The sequence below is a fragment of the Brachyistius frenatus genome, unplaced genomic scaffold, assembly GCF_029030835.1.
Source record: "Brachyistius frenatus isolate BFR_SWC_R1_liver_20210118 unplaced genomic scaffold, ASM2903083v1 Contig_185, whole genome shotgun sequence".
Lineage (NCBI taxonomy): Eukaryota > Metazoa > Chordata > Actinopteri > Embiotocidae > Brachyistius > Brachyistius frenatus.
The window spans coordinates 697487-713874 of record NW_027210784.1 but is presented as its reverse complement, the minus strand read 5'-3'; the positions used below and the strand labels follow the sequence as shown (position 1 = coordinate 713874).

General features: G+C 42.1%; 1 protein-coding gene across 1 annotated transcript; it reads left to right on the top strand.

The window, feature by feature from the left end:
- Window positions 1–883: 883 nt before the first annotated feature.
- Window positions 884–16134, top strand: LOC138632475 (A disintegrin and metalloproteinase with thrombospondin motifs 15-like). The gene is made up of 8 exons (XM_069718062.1): window positions 884–1951; window positions 5672–5804; window positions 8073–8240; window positions 10325–10608; window positions 10715–10892; window positions 11790–11965; window positions 12922–13097; window positions 13229–16134. Exons 1-8 carry the CDS (start codon window positions 1007–1009, stop codon window positions 14004–14006), a joined length of 2838 nt encoding a protein of 945 aa, XP_069574163.1. The 5' UTR covers window positions 884–1006; the 3' UTR covers window positions 14007–16134.
- The last annotated feature ends 254 nt before the right edge of the window (window positions 16135–16388 follow it).

The window sequence follows — 16388 nt, the reverse complement described above, 5'->3', positions numbered from 1 at the left end:
TGTTTCTTTCCAGCTCCACTATAGAAACATTTTATTCATGGAGCTGTTTCCTTTAAAATGTTTCTGCTGTATTAAAAGACTAAACACATGTCGTGCCAGGCTCCAAGTGAATTACTTTATTCAATAGACTTGGAGCCAGGCGAATGCCCAAACTTTAAGCAATCAAGATGATCCCCGAGACGCAGTTTAACTCACCAACCGGCAGATAGCGCCAGAGCACAACGAACTGGATCCCGAGCTGAAGCGCCAATGGACTTCAGGTGCGAACAGGTGTCGCTGTTTGCCCACATTTAAGTTTGGGTAATGGCCTTTGAAAGTTGTCATCTGCAAAATGACAGAAAAGAAAAATGTTTGCTTGTATGTCGGTGTTTACATTATTAACTCAAACTGATTTAATGTGTTTTTACATTTATGGAAAATAGAAAGAAATTACATGTATAAATCACTTTTTTTTTCTTTAGAAATTACAGAGTTATGTTCCACCATTAAGGTGACATTTTGAAGGTTATGTTTCAGCAGCAGAACTCAAAAATTAATGGAAAGATGCCAAACCCCCAACATTGACCAATCTCGGTGCAGCTGCCTTTGGCTCCTTGTGTGTTTACTCCCATTGCACTGAGTCTGTGCAGTGGGAGGGGTGGTGATGCTCCAACTCCTGTCGCACATGCTGTACAGAAACAATAATATTTGGAGAGTTACAAGAGGCTGCGGTCTGCAGTACAAACCGAGAAGCATGACCAATGAGCTCTCTCTTGCGCATGTACTCAGATTTCATTCAACAGCGATCGTTGGTGTTTGTGCACGACTTTAAAGCTCAGCAGCTCAGAGAAGTTGGTGTCCAGAGAGGAAACGGTGTTAGACGGGAAAGAAGCTGCAAGGAAGCGCGGGTGAATAGTTTTTTTGAGGAGACACAAGCGGAGCTCGGTGCCATTGCGCACAACTTCTTGCTACATGCAAATGCACCGCAGCTAAATTACACAGTTTACTCTCCCGAGCAAGAGCAGAGATGGCTGTACTCATAAATTATTTTCTTCTTTTCACACAGTCCTTACTTTACTTGAAGCTAACATGTTGCATGGAGATAGATTTCTGCAAACCTGTTCGCGTGGATCATGAAAAGCATCTGCACCGGCATGCGGAGCAGATGAGTGAAAGACAGATTTCTTTTAGACTCAGCGCATTCAAGCAGGAATTTTACCTCCACCTCACACCGGATTCTAGTTTCTTTGCACCTGGCAGCGTATTGCCTGAGAGTGACTCCTCAGCATCCACCGCCTCTGCAGCTGCTGACCTCAGGGAATGCTTCTACTCCGGTAATGTCAACGAAGACCCGGACTCCTTTGCTGCACTTAGCCTGTGCAAAGGTCTGCAGGGGGGGTTCTCCTACAACGGCATGGAGTATCTCATCAGCCAGATCAGGACTGAGGACGCATCAGCTGCCTCCCCTGATAGGACGCATATTATCCGGCGGAGACGCGCTGCGCACTCAGGCGGCAACTTCACCAGCAGGTGTGGAGTTACACCTAACACCAACTTCACCGTTTCCCTGGAGAAATACAAGTACATGAGCCAAGTGGCGATTGATGGCGTAACAGAAACTGTGTTGAAATCCCTGGGAAGGTCAAAACGGTTTGCCTCCATCCCCAGGTTTGTGGAGGTGCTGGTGGTGGCAGATGAATCTATGGCTAAATTTCACGGGGATGACCTGAAGCATTACCTCCTGACCCTGATGTCAGTAGCAGCTAGGCTTTACAAGCACCCCAGCATTCTCAACTCCATAAACATAGTGGTGGTTGGCTTCATGGTGATGAATGAAGCTGACAAGGGACCTAAGGTTTCCAGTAATGCTGCCCTGACTCTGCGCAACTTCTGCTCCTGGCAGAAGAAGTTGAATAAACACAGTGACAAGCACCCCGAGTACTGGGACACAGCCATTCTGTTCACCAAACAGGTAAGCAGAGGGCATGATGAGTTGCATTGAGAGACTTGAACTCTGGGCACAAACACGTAAAAGGTCCCCCACCTAGTTATTTTGCTGGTGATTTTGGGTCTGTGAGGTGTTTTTGCACCTGTTTGTACTTCTTTTTTTGTCTCTGAGTGTTCCCTTTATGTTTCTTTGGAGTTGTGTTAGGTCTCACCATGTTTCCCTTGGGTTAACATAGTGAGACATAACTGTGTTAACCTTTGTGGTCATTTCATGTGTCTGGTGGATTTGTGTCTTGTCATGTTTACTTTGTGTCTTTGTTGTTTTGTCTCTCTTTGTGTCTCTTTTGAGTCATCTCGTGTTGCTGTGGTTGTTTCATGTCTTTGTGGTCATCTCCTAATCATTGTAAAGAATCTCTATGACCTTTAATATGACTTTATATATGCTCCGGCCCAGGAGCCCATTCAAGCGTCTGAGTTTGTGCTCAGTTGGTTCAGTAATCCATCCATGAACTTTTGTGGTAGCTGTCATTTGCACAGCTCTACAGGTCCCAACCCTTTACTTGTGTATTGGCTGTTGCAATGAGTCACTGGAAAAGACCAACTGAGCCAGTTCTTTCCGTAAAAGACCTCACTTAAGAACGGAACGTCTGCTTAAGAACGGGATCACTATCTACCTATAATAACATTTAATAAGAATCCACTGAACATTTAAAGGAGTTCCTCATTCTTTCAAGCTGATGTAAGCTGACACTATCTAAAGCATCCAGCCTGGTCACAGCTGTCAGATGATCCCATGTGGCCACTAGCGAGTACATTTTCCTCCATAGTTACGAACTTCTCCCTGTCTCCCCCTTTGATTCCTGGTCATCACTGCTGCTAGCTTTCCATTAGGTTCAGTTTGGCTCAGGCTGACCATCTGATACACGTCTTTTGTCCTTCACTGCATAGCAACATACAATAACACTTCAAGGTCAGAAAGGGAGAAGAATCATCCCAGTGCCAGGAAAGAGCCCTTATTTACAGTGAGGGCTATTATATAGAGGAAAATCCAGGTCTGGTGTTGTTGTCCTTGTAGGGCACAATGAGTACAGCTGCTCCGTTGGAAAAAACCTTGTAATAGGTTACGGAGAGGAAATGGTGTGGAATACACATGGCTGGCAGAGGGTGCTTCTGGCCATCGCTGGGCCTCAATGTAACACTTGGATTAACAGGTTCATCATCAACTACAGTAGGTGTTCATATTTAGCCTTCTCTAACCACAACAAAATCACTTGTTGACAGAACATAATTCCTGGCCAGAAATATTGAAGCTGAGACAAAAGAAGTTCTACACACATCCAATAAGCCTCAGAACAGATCGATGTCACTGATAATCAATGCTTCAGGACCATTATTCCAATAATAATGAATTGTTCCAGTGGAAAAAAGCTCTCAATTTTTCCTGTTGTGTTGAACGCCAAGATGAGAGTCTCCAGCCGTATGTGAGCACAGTGGTGCTTTGAGCTTAATGTTAACGCCAGCCTGTGAACATGCTCAAAATAGCAATGATGTCATGTTGATGTTAAGCAGGTGTAATGTTCCCCATCCTAATGTTGCATGTTTGTATGCTATCATTTGCTAAGGGAGAAACAAACATGAAGTACAGCTGAGGCTGATGGAAATGTGATTCATTATGCAGAAAGTTTGCCATAAATCAAAGCATGGGCCAAAGTTATGAGGGACAATCAAAAAGTTAAGTGACAGCTGCTGCTGCGCACGAATGGAGTGCAGAACTGTCACGTGCACGGAGCAGAAATAAATCAACTTCATGAGGAAGCATTCCGAGTTTCACTCGATCAACATCAGCACCTGAGTTACACACGGTCTTGTTGTTGAGGGTTAGAAACGCGGAATCCCTCCGATTCCTCAGAGCATCACAGCAGAACTTGCCATTAACAGTCTGATCCTGTGCATAGCTTGTAGAATGTAAAAGAAAACCCACCTGGTTGCGCTCCTGACCTGATGCACTTTCTTTGATCTTGGACAGTGAACTTTTGGCCCTCAGGAAACACTAATGCCAATTTAAAACTCCTCCCCTGCCTCATTGCATCATTATTGTAGGCGTTCAGAAGCACTTAAAGGGTGTCTGTTGTGCATTTCTATAGTTTGACACAAAATGTTATGTGCACTCGCTGCTCAAGTCCGTTGTGAAATTGCAGATAGACTTACAAATGATCAAAAAAAGGTGTCGATCAAGACACCGACCTTGGAATATTTACTCACGGAGGTTAGAGCATCCCCCTGCACAATGTGATCCATTCATGCAGCAGGAACAGTCTTAGAACTTTTTGATTTCCCCTCATATCAATGTTGTTTCTGAGGGGGACGTGAAGATGTGTAACAAATTTCATCCATCCAATGGCTGTTGAGGAAGTTCATTTAAAGACACAAAAAACGACCTTGAGGAAAAGTCAGAAAATCCCCAAAGTCAAAAGGTTTCCTCCTCTGGGATCATGAATGTGTGTAGTCAATTTTATGGGAAACCATCCAACCATTGTTGAGATATTTCAGTCTGGACCAAAGTAGTGAGAGATTTACTTTTAGAGGGAAACTTGTTTTTGAAAACCTGGTCCATCCCAGTACACTCACTTGTGGTATTTGGGAGTAGTCAAGGTCCTACTTCCAGTAATTGTTGTCTTGCCTAAGTACCCACTAAGACTTCAAGTACTACTTCAAGGTTTTATCAGAGTTTTTTTAAGCTCAGAAGATTTTCTAGTTTAATTTACACATAATAAAGCAGAATCCGTGCAGTATTACAGTTAGTCTGATGACATGCACACAGAGGAGCTGAAGGGATACCACTGATAAAGCATTTAACTTGAGGGAGAAGTTATCTAGAACTTAAAACCAGTTTACAAATGACCACTGCATTAAACTGGTGGAGCAGACCAAACTGAATTGTGGGATGCACTTTGCTCTGAACACAGGCAGCATTAAGATAGTTGTTGGGTAATGTATTTTGTTTTGGCATTTTTTTTAACGAACTCTATTTGTGTGAAATCTTTAAAATAACTGGGAGCAAATAACAACAGCGTGGTATACTTAATATTGAATACATAAAGCAAATAATTTTGAATTGGCTGTACATTGAATCAATACTTTCTGCTGTTGGTAGACGAGGTATGCCAGAGACATTATACTGTAAGGACAATTTGGTAAAACACTGAAAAGTGCAAATCAGCACCAGATTCATTCTTGTTTGTTTGTACCCTTGTTAAATTGCAAAGGAAGAAAACAAAAAAAGTTGTGTAACATCCTACCAGATGTTCATGAGCAGTCCAGTCCAGCAGTTGACTTTAAGCTGTTTGATAACTAACAATATATGTAAACATAAATAAACTATAGAAAGAAGTAGCAACAAAGTTAATGATTAGTGGAGTTGATGTGGATTTATTTTACCCTGGACTATGTGTTGCAGGTATCTCCCTACACATCCTTAGAGAAACACCAAGAGGACATGTGTGGAGGCCTATCTCTCCTGACCCTGTGCTTTAATTTATTTTAAGAACAGAGAATAAGCAAGCAAATCAAAGTCCCATATGCTTTACATTAGTGCCTTTCATGGTCTGTTCCCTCTGGAGCTCACGGCCCAGCCACACAAAACATGTTTGGAGCACGGCTCGAGTCCAATCAGATTTCTCAGGCTTCCAATAAGAAGAAAGAAATGCAGTCTTCACAAGTCACAGATTTGTCCCTGTGTCACCAGGATCTCTGCGGTGCCACAACCTGTGACACGCTTGGGATGGCCGACGTTGGGACCATGTGCGACCCGAAGAGGAGCTGCTCTGTCATTGAGGATGACGGCTTACCCTCTGCTTTCACAACTGCTCATGAACTTGGTAAGAAAGTTGTTCAACGGCAGGGGCTGAACACTCACATGATGCATTTCAGATTTATGCTAATGCACATTTGGCCGCAGAGCGACGTATGCTCAAGGCGAAGAGCTGCATATAACCTCAGCTTAAGATGTCAAAGGAATTCTGCAGTTGGATTTGACAGACGCAATACGTTCATAACCGGTCTGGCCTGAAGGCTTTACAACTTTCCGAATGATCTTTATTGCTGTGGTTCTCAGTCCTGGTCCTTAAGAGGACTGCAGGGTTTCAACCCAACCAGCTATTATTATATTCAAACGGATGTTCTGTTCGTCAATCAGTCTCCCCGATCTTTGTGGGTGAGCAGAATCAGAACCAGCAGGTCTCTGGGTCTCACAGACATCAGTGCATGTTCAACACTACAGCTGCAGCACGTAACTTTGCGCACCAGCAGCTGCAAATGGCAAGTGAGAGATACGTGTTTGAAAAATCTATAAAAACGATTTCACATGATATCATAAACAGTGGAGCTTGTCTGTGATGCTATGACAGCAGAAAAATGGGAATGCAAGCAAAGGAAATATTACTGGCATGTTCAGTTCATTCATTCATGGCTGTTGAGGAGACACTTTGTGTTACCAAAAAGTTTCCCCCTATCTCTGATCTGCCATGTTGACCAGCGGCTGTCTCTTTACATCTGGGGTGCAAATGACATAAGGATAGTTAAACATTTTGGGATATGTAGTAGGTATTAGATTTCTTTCTGAGAGTGACATGATAAGATTAATACCATGTCTGAGCATTAACTGGAGCCAGGACATGGATAGCCCAGCTTAGCATAAACACAGAACGATGGGGGAACAGCTTTGCTTTATTCAAAGTTTGTAAAAAAATAAATTCCTGTCAACACCTTTAAAGCCGATGAATTATACATATCCTTTTAACATAGTAGAGAAACGTGAGAAGTTATATTCCACTTAGTATTTTGTGGCAAACAACAGCTACATAACCGTGCACAGCTTCCCAAGGTTTTGACAGTCATGCTCATATAACTTCCTCTAAAATGTTAATTTCCCATTTGTTTTATAGGGATTTAAAAAACAAGATATGTTGTGTATATAAGACACATTTAGAGATGCTGATCAGCATCGTTTTTCACTTTGGATATAGCCAGGTTACCTCTTTCCCCTCCACCTTTTCTGCTAAGCGTGTAATAAACACCCATGATGTTGGTAACAACTCTCGCTCTCATAAGCTAATAAGTGCATTTTTTTTTCAAGTTTACTTTTATAACATTTAAAACAGTTTCTAATACTCTTGCTAACTAGCTAGCTATTTTGGGTTGTTTCCCAACTTGACCACATGAAATCCACCTAAAAATTCTGAGATCAAAATTCACAAGTTTTATTTAAATGTCATATAACTTGATCAAATATGTTGATTGTACAGCACCTCAACTTCCAATAAGTTATTTTTTTCTCCATACTGTACCTCTAGTTTTTGTTATTTAGATTGATATTATGGACATATTTGACCAAAAATATCCTTCTAATTGCAGCTAAATTAACTGTTTAAATCTGTCAAAGGTCAAAATGAAAAAGAGATGAAGTGAAACACTGCATATTCGTTCATGCCCGACACTGTATTTTGATGCTGCTTAATAGATGATGCATGTGGTTTTACAAACTTCTATGTCAAAATAACCGTTTTTTTGAGCATTTTCAATAATCAGTGGTTGAAAAGGCTGTAAAATAAAATAAAAGCAGGGCTTGTGCATGAAACCAGATGCACAAGTAACTCCTGAGGCCCAAGAGAGGCATTGGTTTACACTGTCCTCATGTATGTTAAGTAATTACACAATTTCCCCCTCAAAATGATCCAGTCTCATGATTAAACATGTTAAAACCACAATTTGTGTTTTTCTTTTTTCTTTTGGAAAATTACTGCATGTTCACATTTAGGGAATGAAATTATTTCCTTGGGAACTAAATTCCCCTGTCAGGCCTGGTTTAGTACGTGGATGTATGCCATGCATTATATTCCCATTTACAACTGCATTCCTGTCTGCTATGACATCAGCTTCAAATCAGTCCAGAGTTCCTTTTGCCTTATGTGTATTTTGATGTCTGGTAAAAAGTTTGTCTTTAATTGTGCTAATATTTTCATAATTCCCTCTCACCGTAACTTCACTGTGTCTTCCCAGTAACTCGTTCAAATCCTGTTTGACTAAAAACAACTACTTGAATCTAAAGTTGTGACCATGATGTCTCTTTTCCCACCCTCTCCCTTCAGGCCACGTCTTCAACATGCCCCACGACAATGTGAAGGCATGTGAGGAGGTATTTGGGAAACTAAAGGACAACCATATGATGTCTCCCACGCTGATTCAGATAGACAGGAGCCGACCCTGGTCTATGTGCAGTGCAGCCATCATTACTGAGTTCCTGGACAGAGGTCATGGTTAGTAAACACTTCCTCTATGTCTTTCTGGACTCAGATAGATCACTAATTCTGTCCAGGCTTCATCATCCAGCTTTCAGCTGGTAGCAATATAATTGTACCCACAAAAAACAGACCTTGGCACTGTTTTTTTTTTTTTTTTTTTTTAAAAATTTAATTTTTGGTACTTGAAGCCAAAAATATTTCTATTCTATCTGTTTTCACTGATATGTCTATTTGGCTTCAAACAAATCGTGCCTCACAAGCATCTTAAAGTAATAAAAAAGTCATAGTAGTTTATTTTAAGAAATACAACTTCAAACACACATCACAGACAATAACACAATAAAATGCAATAGCAAGAGGGTACAAATAGCAACATGTCTAACATGACAAGTCAGACAAAACAAGAGAGGCTTCATTTTAATTTTGAAAAACTAACCGAGAGCTACACTTTAAGGTAGCTCAAAGCTGGCTATTTCAGTTTGTGTCTCTTTATCCATATTAGTATCTGAGTTACTGAGGATTTTGTGACCACTGGTACATGCGTATTTGCAATGTCACCATGGACCTGAAACTGAAGCAAAGGGTCAAAGTTTTTGAAAAAAGATAGAAGTCACAGGGAGCGTTGTCATGTTGTTTGCACCGATAGTTTTCTTTCCCTGGGGGATATACTCATGGTGCACAACCCCACGGATGTCAATAAAACCCACCTGGTTGCGCTCCTGACCTGATACACCTTCTTCGGTCTTGAACAGTGACGTTGTACCATTATTGAAATGTGAATATCTTTCAATCTTTGCTTCATTGCCATAGACTTTCCAAAGCATTTCAAGGGTCTCTGTTACCTGGGTTTCACACAAGATTTGATGCATGCTGTCTGCCTAAGTCCATGTTGAAATTGCAAATATGTACATGCCAAATTGCACTTAACTAAGCCACTGATGTTGATCAAGCAATTTGTCAAATTTGGAAGACTTACTCGCGAAGCTTCCTTCTGCTCCATCGCATCACGGTAGTGTGCACAGTACATGCGGAACCAGAGAAGTCATTTAACTTTTTGATTTCCCCTTGTATAAAAGATTTTCATGTAACAACATGAAACAGGGAATTATAACATGACTTTGCAGGTTCCTTTGGAGTTCCCGGCAGAGTGTTTTATTATCTCTTAGCTTCGGGATTTTGTTTTCCTGCTGTACCAAACATTTACTGTTTTGGTTCACTTATTGCCCTCATGAACCTTGTTTATAGCAGCAGCAAGCAAAAAGGGACCAATCACAATAACAATGAAGTAAGAACTTAATGAACAATGTCAATTTGAGAGGATTTTTGGTAGTTGCTATGTCATTGGTCTAAACAAAAGGCTTAGGGTGTTTTTTTTCTATCAGACAAATTCATGATGGGAATTTGGATATTTGGCAAGAAATCTTGTTTTGGCATTAAACTCAAAATGACACATCATCAAGTTTGTTTCCTCTTAGCTTAGAAAGCTTTGAACTGAGTGTCTTCAGGTATTTGCCGGTCAGACTTTAAAAAAGGGCATTATTGATGTGGTATCTGGGTTCATTTTGTTGCCTTTTTATGTTGGAGGTGTGGATGAGAATAGACACATTTTGGTAATTTAAGAGTGAATTTCAGATATGTAAGTCAGAAAGAAAAAAACTAATTGTAGTTACTTAACTAATCGTTGATACCTGATTCTTATGAGCCTCAACAATTCGCAGTGTGCAGTAAATACATGGAAGAGACCGAAGTGGATCCCAGAACTAAATTTCCCTTGAGCTGTAATTTCAGATGCTGATGATATCCATATTCCATATAGTGTACCATTCATTGTAGTAATATATCATTCAGCTTGTTCTCCTCATGCCAAATCTTACAAGTGACTGCAAGTGGATTCTGTATGATGGAGTCTTATTTTTTTTTTTTTAAATTAAGACAAAGTGCTGAGTTGTATGCCCACAACCAAGTCCACAGTTTACTTTTCCTTCTATGTTTGGTCTCAGTGAATGTCATAAATTACAATGACCTATAATTTTTGTAAATTATTTACATAACTTCATTACATCTAACTTCTTACTCCTCAACACTGTTCGTTTCTGCAGGAGACTGTCTGCTGGACCAGCCGCAGAAGCAGCTGTCCCTCCCAGACAACCTGCCCGGCTTTAGCTACAGCCTGCACCGCCAGTGCGAGCTCGCTTTTGGCCACAGCTCCAAACCTTGCCCCTATATGCAGCCCTGCTCCAAGCTCTGGTGCACTGGGAAAGCCCGCGGACAGCTGGTCTGCCAAACCCGTCACTTCCCCTGGGCAGACGGCACAAACTGTGGCAACGGCAAGGTCTGCTACCGAGGAGCTTGCGCCGATAAGAACAGCACTGTGCACACCAAAGTGAGAAAGTGTGAAAAGAAAGCAGTGGCCCGGCCGGCTCGGTCATTTTATTTTTTAATCACAGACTGAAAAAATATTGTGCCTGTTATTTTTTCTGTGGTCTCAGGTGGATGGGCGGTGGGGGAAGTGGGGTGCATACGGAGACTGTTCCAGAAGTTGTGGTGGGGGAGTTCAGCTGGCCAAGAGAGAATGTGACAACCCTGTCCCAGAGAATGGAGGCAAATACTGCTACGGCCTTCGCATCAAATATCGCTCCTGTAACCTCAACCCTTGTCCTGATACAGGTACACTACAGTCCCCGACACACGTTAAAGGCTGCAACTGAGCAATCACTAAACCCCTCCTCAGAACCACTGTCCAAATATACCTCAGCATCAATAACAGGCACCCAAAACGAAAAAAAAAAAAAAAAAGTTAAACTAAACCTAACATGTTTAGTTGTAACTTCTTTAAAACACATTCGCTGAGAGGTCTTATTAGTTACCATAAATAGCTAGAAAATTATGTAAATAGCATTATTTAACCATGGTGAGGAAGCTTCTTCCTGGTCTATTCGGGAAGTTTACAGTCCAGCACTTAAACCCAAAGTTACCCAAAATATCATTGCATTCTCCAAACATCAGTTCGTCCTCATCCTAAACATCTTTTCTCTTACAAGTGTAATAGAGCTCGAAAATAAGAGCAAGTATGGAAGTTAAGTATTTTATATTCAGAGATGCTGTTTTCAACCAACTCAGAACTTAAGTTCTAGGTAGTTAACTAAAGCCGATAAAATCTGCAAGTGACTTATCTCTTTATTTGGTAAAACTTAGCCTAGCTACGCCTGATTATTGCTCATGTCTTTAGTCTTCACTGTGATTGTAGCCTGGAAACCCTGTTGTCATTTAGGTTTTCTCAACCACAGACTAATTAGTGACCTTTGGGGGTGGTTAAAAGCGATGATGTTGAAGTATTCTCAACAACAACAGTGGCAATGGCACACAACGTACAGTATATGGTGACCAATGCTGATTGGTTAAAGGTTGCTCCAATAGTTTCCAAATTAATCTGATTTCTGTTCCCAATAAGGATGCGTTATTCAGAAGAAGTGCGGTCACTGGTCACCAGCTAGAAATTAGAAGCCTGCTTTTATCCACCTCGTCTAAAATTAGGGACCCAATTTTAATTTTTTTCATCTCCAGGTAAGAGCTTCCGTGAGGAGCAGTGTGAAGCGTTTAATGGCTTGAACCTGAACACCAACAGGCTGGGCTCCTCTGTAGTTTGGGTTCCCAAGTATTCAGGCATCTCTCCCAAAGACAAATGCAAGCTCATCTGTCGTGCTAATGGAACCGGATACTTCTATGTCCTTGCTCCGAAGGTATGCATCAGATTTACTATGTTCATTTAACCATTCCTCCGAGCAAACACAATGTGATTGTATCTGTTTTATATCAACTATTTCTCCCTGAAAAAAATTAGTTGGGTCAAGAACATAAATTCTATGTACGAGACAGCTCTGTGTGAATGCTGTTCCAATGAAGCAGAGAAACAGCAATGACATCGAGGCAAATGACATAATGACTTCTTTCATATTACCAGCAGAACTTAATTACCTGACCATCTGGAGGCTGGTTTGCATGATAACTGCCAGCTGTTGTGCAAATAGTATTGCAGGCTTCACACGTTACAATGCTGCAATGTTGTCAGCTTTATTTATGCTGCTGAGTAAAAAACAAAGTTCTGCCACACTTGGGTATGTCTAAAAACCCTTGACATTAAATGAAGGAATCCTCTTAATATTCTGAGCTAAGTGGGTATCAACTACTGCAATGAACTCCTCGCCAGTAAGCACCTCGTGAGTCATGAGTCAAAGCCTAATGAGAGGTGGAGTTGAGACATTTATGTCGAAATACTGAGCATCTCTGTTCACAAATGTTTAGGAGGTTAGTGTGTATGTTTTGGCCCTCCTCCACAATGCAAGAAGTAATGGCATTTTTCATTAGATACAAAGCAATGTGAGGGGATGTATTGGTGGTAGTAGAGGATAGATGGAGTGGTGAGAAAGGGAAACATGCAGGGACAGTATCACCTCTCAGCTGTGGCTTGTCAGCGACTATTTATGCATTGAGCAGGGAAAAAAACCTTGTAACAGAAATACGAGCCAAGATTTAGTTACACTGAAGGACTCTGCACAATCCCTCTGGTGCTACCTCTGGTTATTTAACCTATTTGTTTCATTATGTTTGTTTAGTCAGAGGAATAAAGTGTGTAAAGCCTGGTAGGCCCGACACACATGTAATGCATGTGATGTAATGTGTGACCTAAATCCGGCAGGTGGTGGATGGGACACCCTGCTCTCCCGACACCCCAGCTGTGTGCGTTCAGGGAAAATGCATCAAGGCAGGCTGCGATGGCAAGCTGGACTCCAACAGGAAGTTTGACAAGTGTGGTGTGTGCGGTGGTGATAACCAGGGCTGCAAAAAGGTCTCAGGAATGTTCACCAAGCCTATGTAAGTAGTCTGCATAGACAAGTCTTAAGTGTTAAATTCTGTGAATTTGTCTCAATATCATCATGTCCGGATAAAACTCCAAATTGTTCGATAGCATCATTAATATATGACATCTTGCCTCTTCTCTCCAGTCATGGCTACAACTTTGTAGTGATGCTGCCTGTTGGTGCTTCCAACGTTGACATCCGTCAGCGCGGGTACCGAGGAATGGTCAGTGACGAGAACTATCTAGCTGTGAAGAATCGCCATGGCAAGTACCTCCTGAATGGCAACTACGTGGTATCAGCCGCAGAGCGCGACATGCTGGTGAAGGGCAGCCTGCTCCGCTACAGCGGCACCTCCACATCTGTGGAGATTCTTCAGGCCGCCAGACCCCTGCAGGAGCCTCTAACTGTGGAGGTGCTCTCGGTTGGGAAGATGACTCCTCCCAGAGTGCGCTACTCATTCTACATTTCTAAGGAGAGCAAAGAGGAGAAGACTCTGCGGAAAGAGGAAAAAAGTCACAAAGCGCAGAACAGTGTCTTGGCTGATAGCAACAAAATAGAAGCTAAGAAGCAGTTGATGGGTAAGAGGCCGGTCAGTGACTGGGTGACGGGACCATGGGATTCCTGCACGGTGACTTGTGGGAATGGTCTGCAGAACAGGCTGGTACAGTGCCAGAGCATGGAGGGACGCCCTGCAGCAGACTGTGACAGTGCTGACAGGCCTGTAGCAGTGAGGGCGTGTGGGGATCCGTGTCCCATATGGGACGTAGGGACCTGGTCCCACTGCTCCAAGTCCTGTGGGAGGGGCTTTAAAAGGCGGCCAGTGCTCTGCATGACAGAGAACGGTCTGAATCTTCCCAGAGACCACTGCTCTGGAAGGAGGAAGCCTCAGGAACTGGACCTGTGCAACCTGAGGCCATGCTAGAGCAGAGCAGACATCGCGTCGGGACTTATTTTTGGCAGTCAAAGTGAACATTTGACATGAACCTTGGCCCAGATCAGCATAATGATTCCAATGCTGTGTTGGGTCCAAATTGAACACCGCCTGATTGTGTCCGAAGGGGTGTCTGCAACTTTTAACGACAGTCAGTGGAGACGGAGAGGGTCTTCCTCCATCGTCTGAAAAGACAGACAATTGTTTACATCAGAGATAACAATGACAGCTGTCTTCTCGTAAAATATCAAACCATCTATGGCAGGTTTGACTAATGGTTAGTCTACCTCTACCAGAACTGATGGCTTGTGCATGAACAGAAGCCCTTTTGGGGCATGAAATACTTAAACATTGCTGCTTTATCAAGTTTTCAAAGTGACGGTCATTCAAAAAAAAATCTTTACAGCTTTATTCAGACATGCCAAGACAGTTACGGAAAGACTCATGTTAGCCACATGAACCCTGGCATGTAACTCACAAGACTGGACAGTGAGAAGTTATGTATGATGTATGAGACCCCTACGATTCCGTTTGAGCTGACTACTTATGTTGTCCTAGTGCTTGATCCATTTATGGCTGACATTTAATTGCCAAAGGACTGAAAAGGGGTACAGAGGACAAAGATGCAGAGATAGTGATCACGTATACATCATTTCTTGGTACACTGTGCTGATATTTTATCTGTGAACTAACATTCTTCTCATGTCACTGAGGAACTGATCAAAATGTGAAACACCGTACTGTATCCATCATATTCAAGGCCTGACTGCTTTAAGCAGTTTCTTTTTTTTCTTAAATTTTTCTTCTTTTGGTGCAGTTAATTGTTGATAGTTGTAGAAAAACCAAACTCAGATCAGCTTGACATTCTTCCAAGTGAAGAGGTCAACAATATATCCTACGCACCTCATACAATATTTACAAATTCGATTAAAATCAAAGAATTCATCAATTCATGACCAAAAATCGAAAGATATTTTTGTGAGAGAAATTAGTTTGTTTAGAGCTAAACTGTGAGTATATTCTATACAGTGAATGTAGTCTGTTTGTAATGTGTCTGTTCTATGTAAAGCAAATCAACCAATGCTTAGCTGTTTGTTCTGTGTTGCCAAAGAGTTCAAACCCTCCGCGAACCTCTTACTACCGTGAAAAACGCCGCTCTGCATGAGCTGCTCAGAAGCATGGCCTGCTCAAAGTGCCCTCCCTGTATACCTGTGTCACCACCTTAGAGTTATCTTCATACTGACAAACCCTCACCTTCAGGAGGCTTAAAATCAGGCGGTCAAAAGTTGAAACGATTAGTCAGCTAACTGATTAGCTGATAAATTTGCAACTGCAAAGCAAAATACTTTTTTTCATGGCCGACTCTTTTACTCATCACAGTAAGGAAAGCACAGGTGTATTGATAATGGCCCAGTTACAATAAGTGTGCCTGTAAGCCATGAAACAATATGCACACAAGGAGGATCTACATCTGGAATGTAGCCATTATTAATACAGCTTTGCTTTCACTAAATCAAAAAGACAAAATGTCTGCTCTGAAAAGTTACACATGGTTTTGTGACCACTGCCGTGTATGCATTTATTCAAAATACTAATTCACCATGGATCTGAGCAGAGAGCGCACATCAAATATTGTGAAATTGGCAAGAAAGACCCTTAAAATGCTTCAAAAAGCCAACAGCAATGAAGCCATAAGCTGTACGAGGTGCCTCAAGTGACATTCGTGTTTCAACAGTGGCAAAACGTCACAATCCAAGACCGAAGAAGACCCGACGGGTCAGCAGCCAGGTGGGTTTTCTTTGACATTGGCAGGGTTATACACCGTGAATTCGTCCCCCAGGGTCAGACTGTCATCACAGAGTTCAACTGGGACGTTCTGAGGTGTCTGAGGGAAAATATTTTGTGCAAATGACGTGAACTGTGGTGCAATAGTAGGTGTGTTGGAAACGCACAAACGTCTCGCATGCAGCAACACAAGCTCCACACCACCCTACTTGCCAGATTTGGCTTTCTTCAACTTCTTTCTATTCTATTTAATGTGCATTCTCTGCTCGTATCTGATGTCCTTGGTGACATAAAATTTTCACATTCCTTCAATCACAAAACCTCGCCTGACTCAGGTACTTACAATATTTAGGCTACAAATGTTATTGTTTCCCCCCTGCTCTGTGCACATCTGGGTGCAGCGCTCCGTTCGCGCACAACAGGAACAGTGGCAGAACTTTTTGATTGACCCTCGTACTTATGGTGCATGAAACCCTCATATCTGCAAAGCAAAGTAACAAAGTTTACTTTGCTTTGCAGATATTTAAAAATTTTGGGCTGCCCAGAGGGTTCTGCAGAGGGGTCTGCACGGGCCCTCGTGAACAAAGG

Bases quoted from the DNA above. Each gene is read 5' to 3' on its own strand.
- LOC138632475 (XM_069718062.1), top strand. From the start codon at position 1,007: ATGGCTGTACTCATAAATTATTTTCTTCTTTTCACACAGTCCTTACTT. The intron at 5,805-8,072 runs GTAAGAAAGTTG...CTCTCCCTTCAG, and splicing joins CACAACTGCTCATGAACTTG to GCCACGTCTTCAACATGCCC. The intron at 10,893-11,789 runs GTACACTACAGT...TTTCATCTCCAG, and splicing joins CAACCCTTGTCCTGATACAG to GTAAGAGCTTCCGTGAGGAG.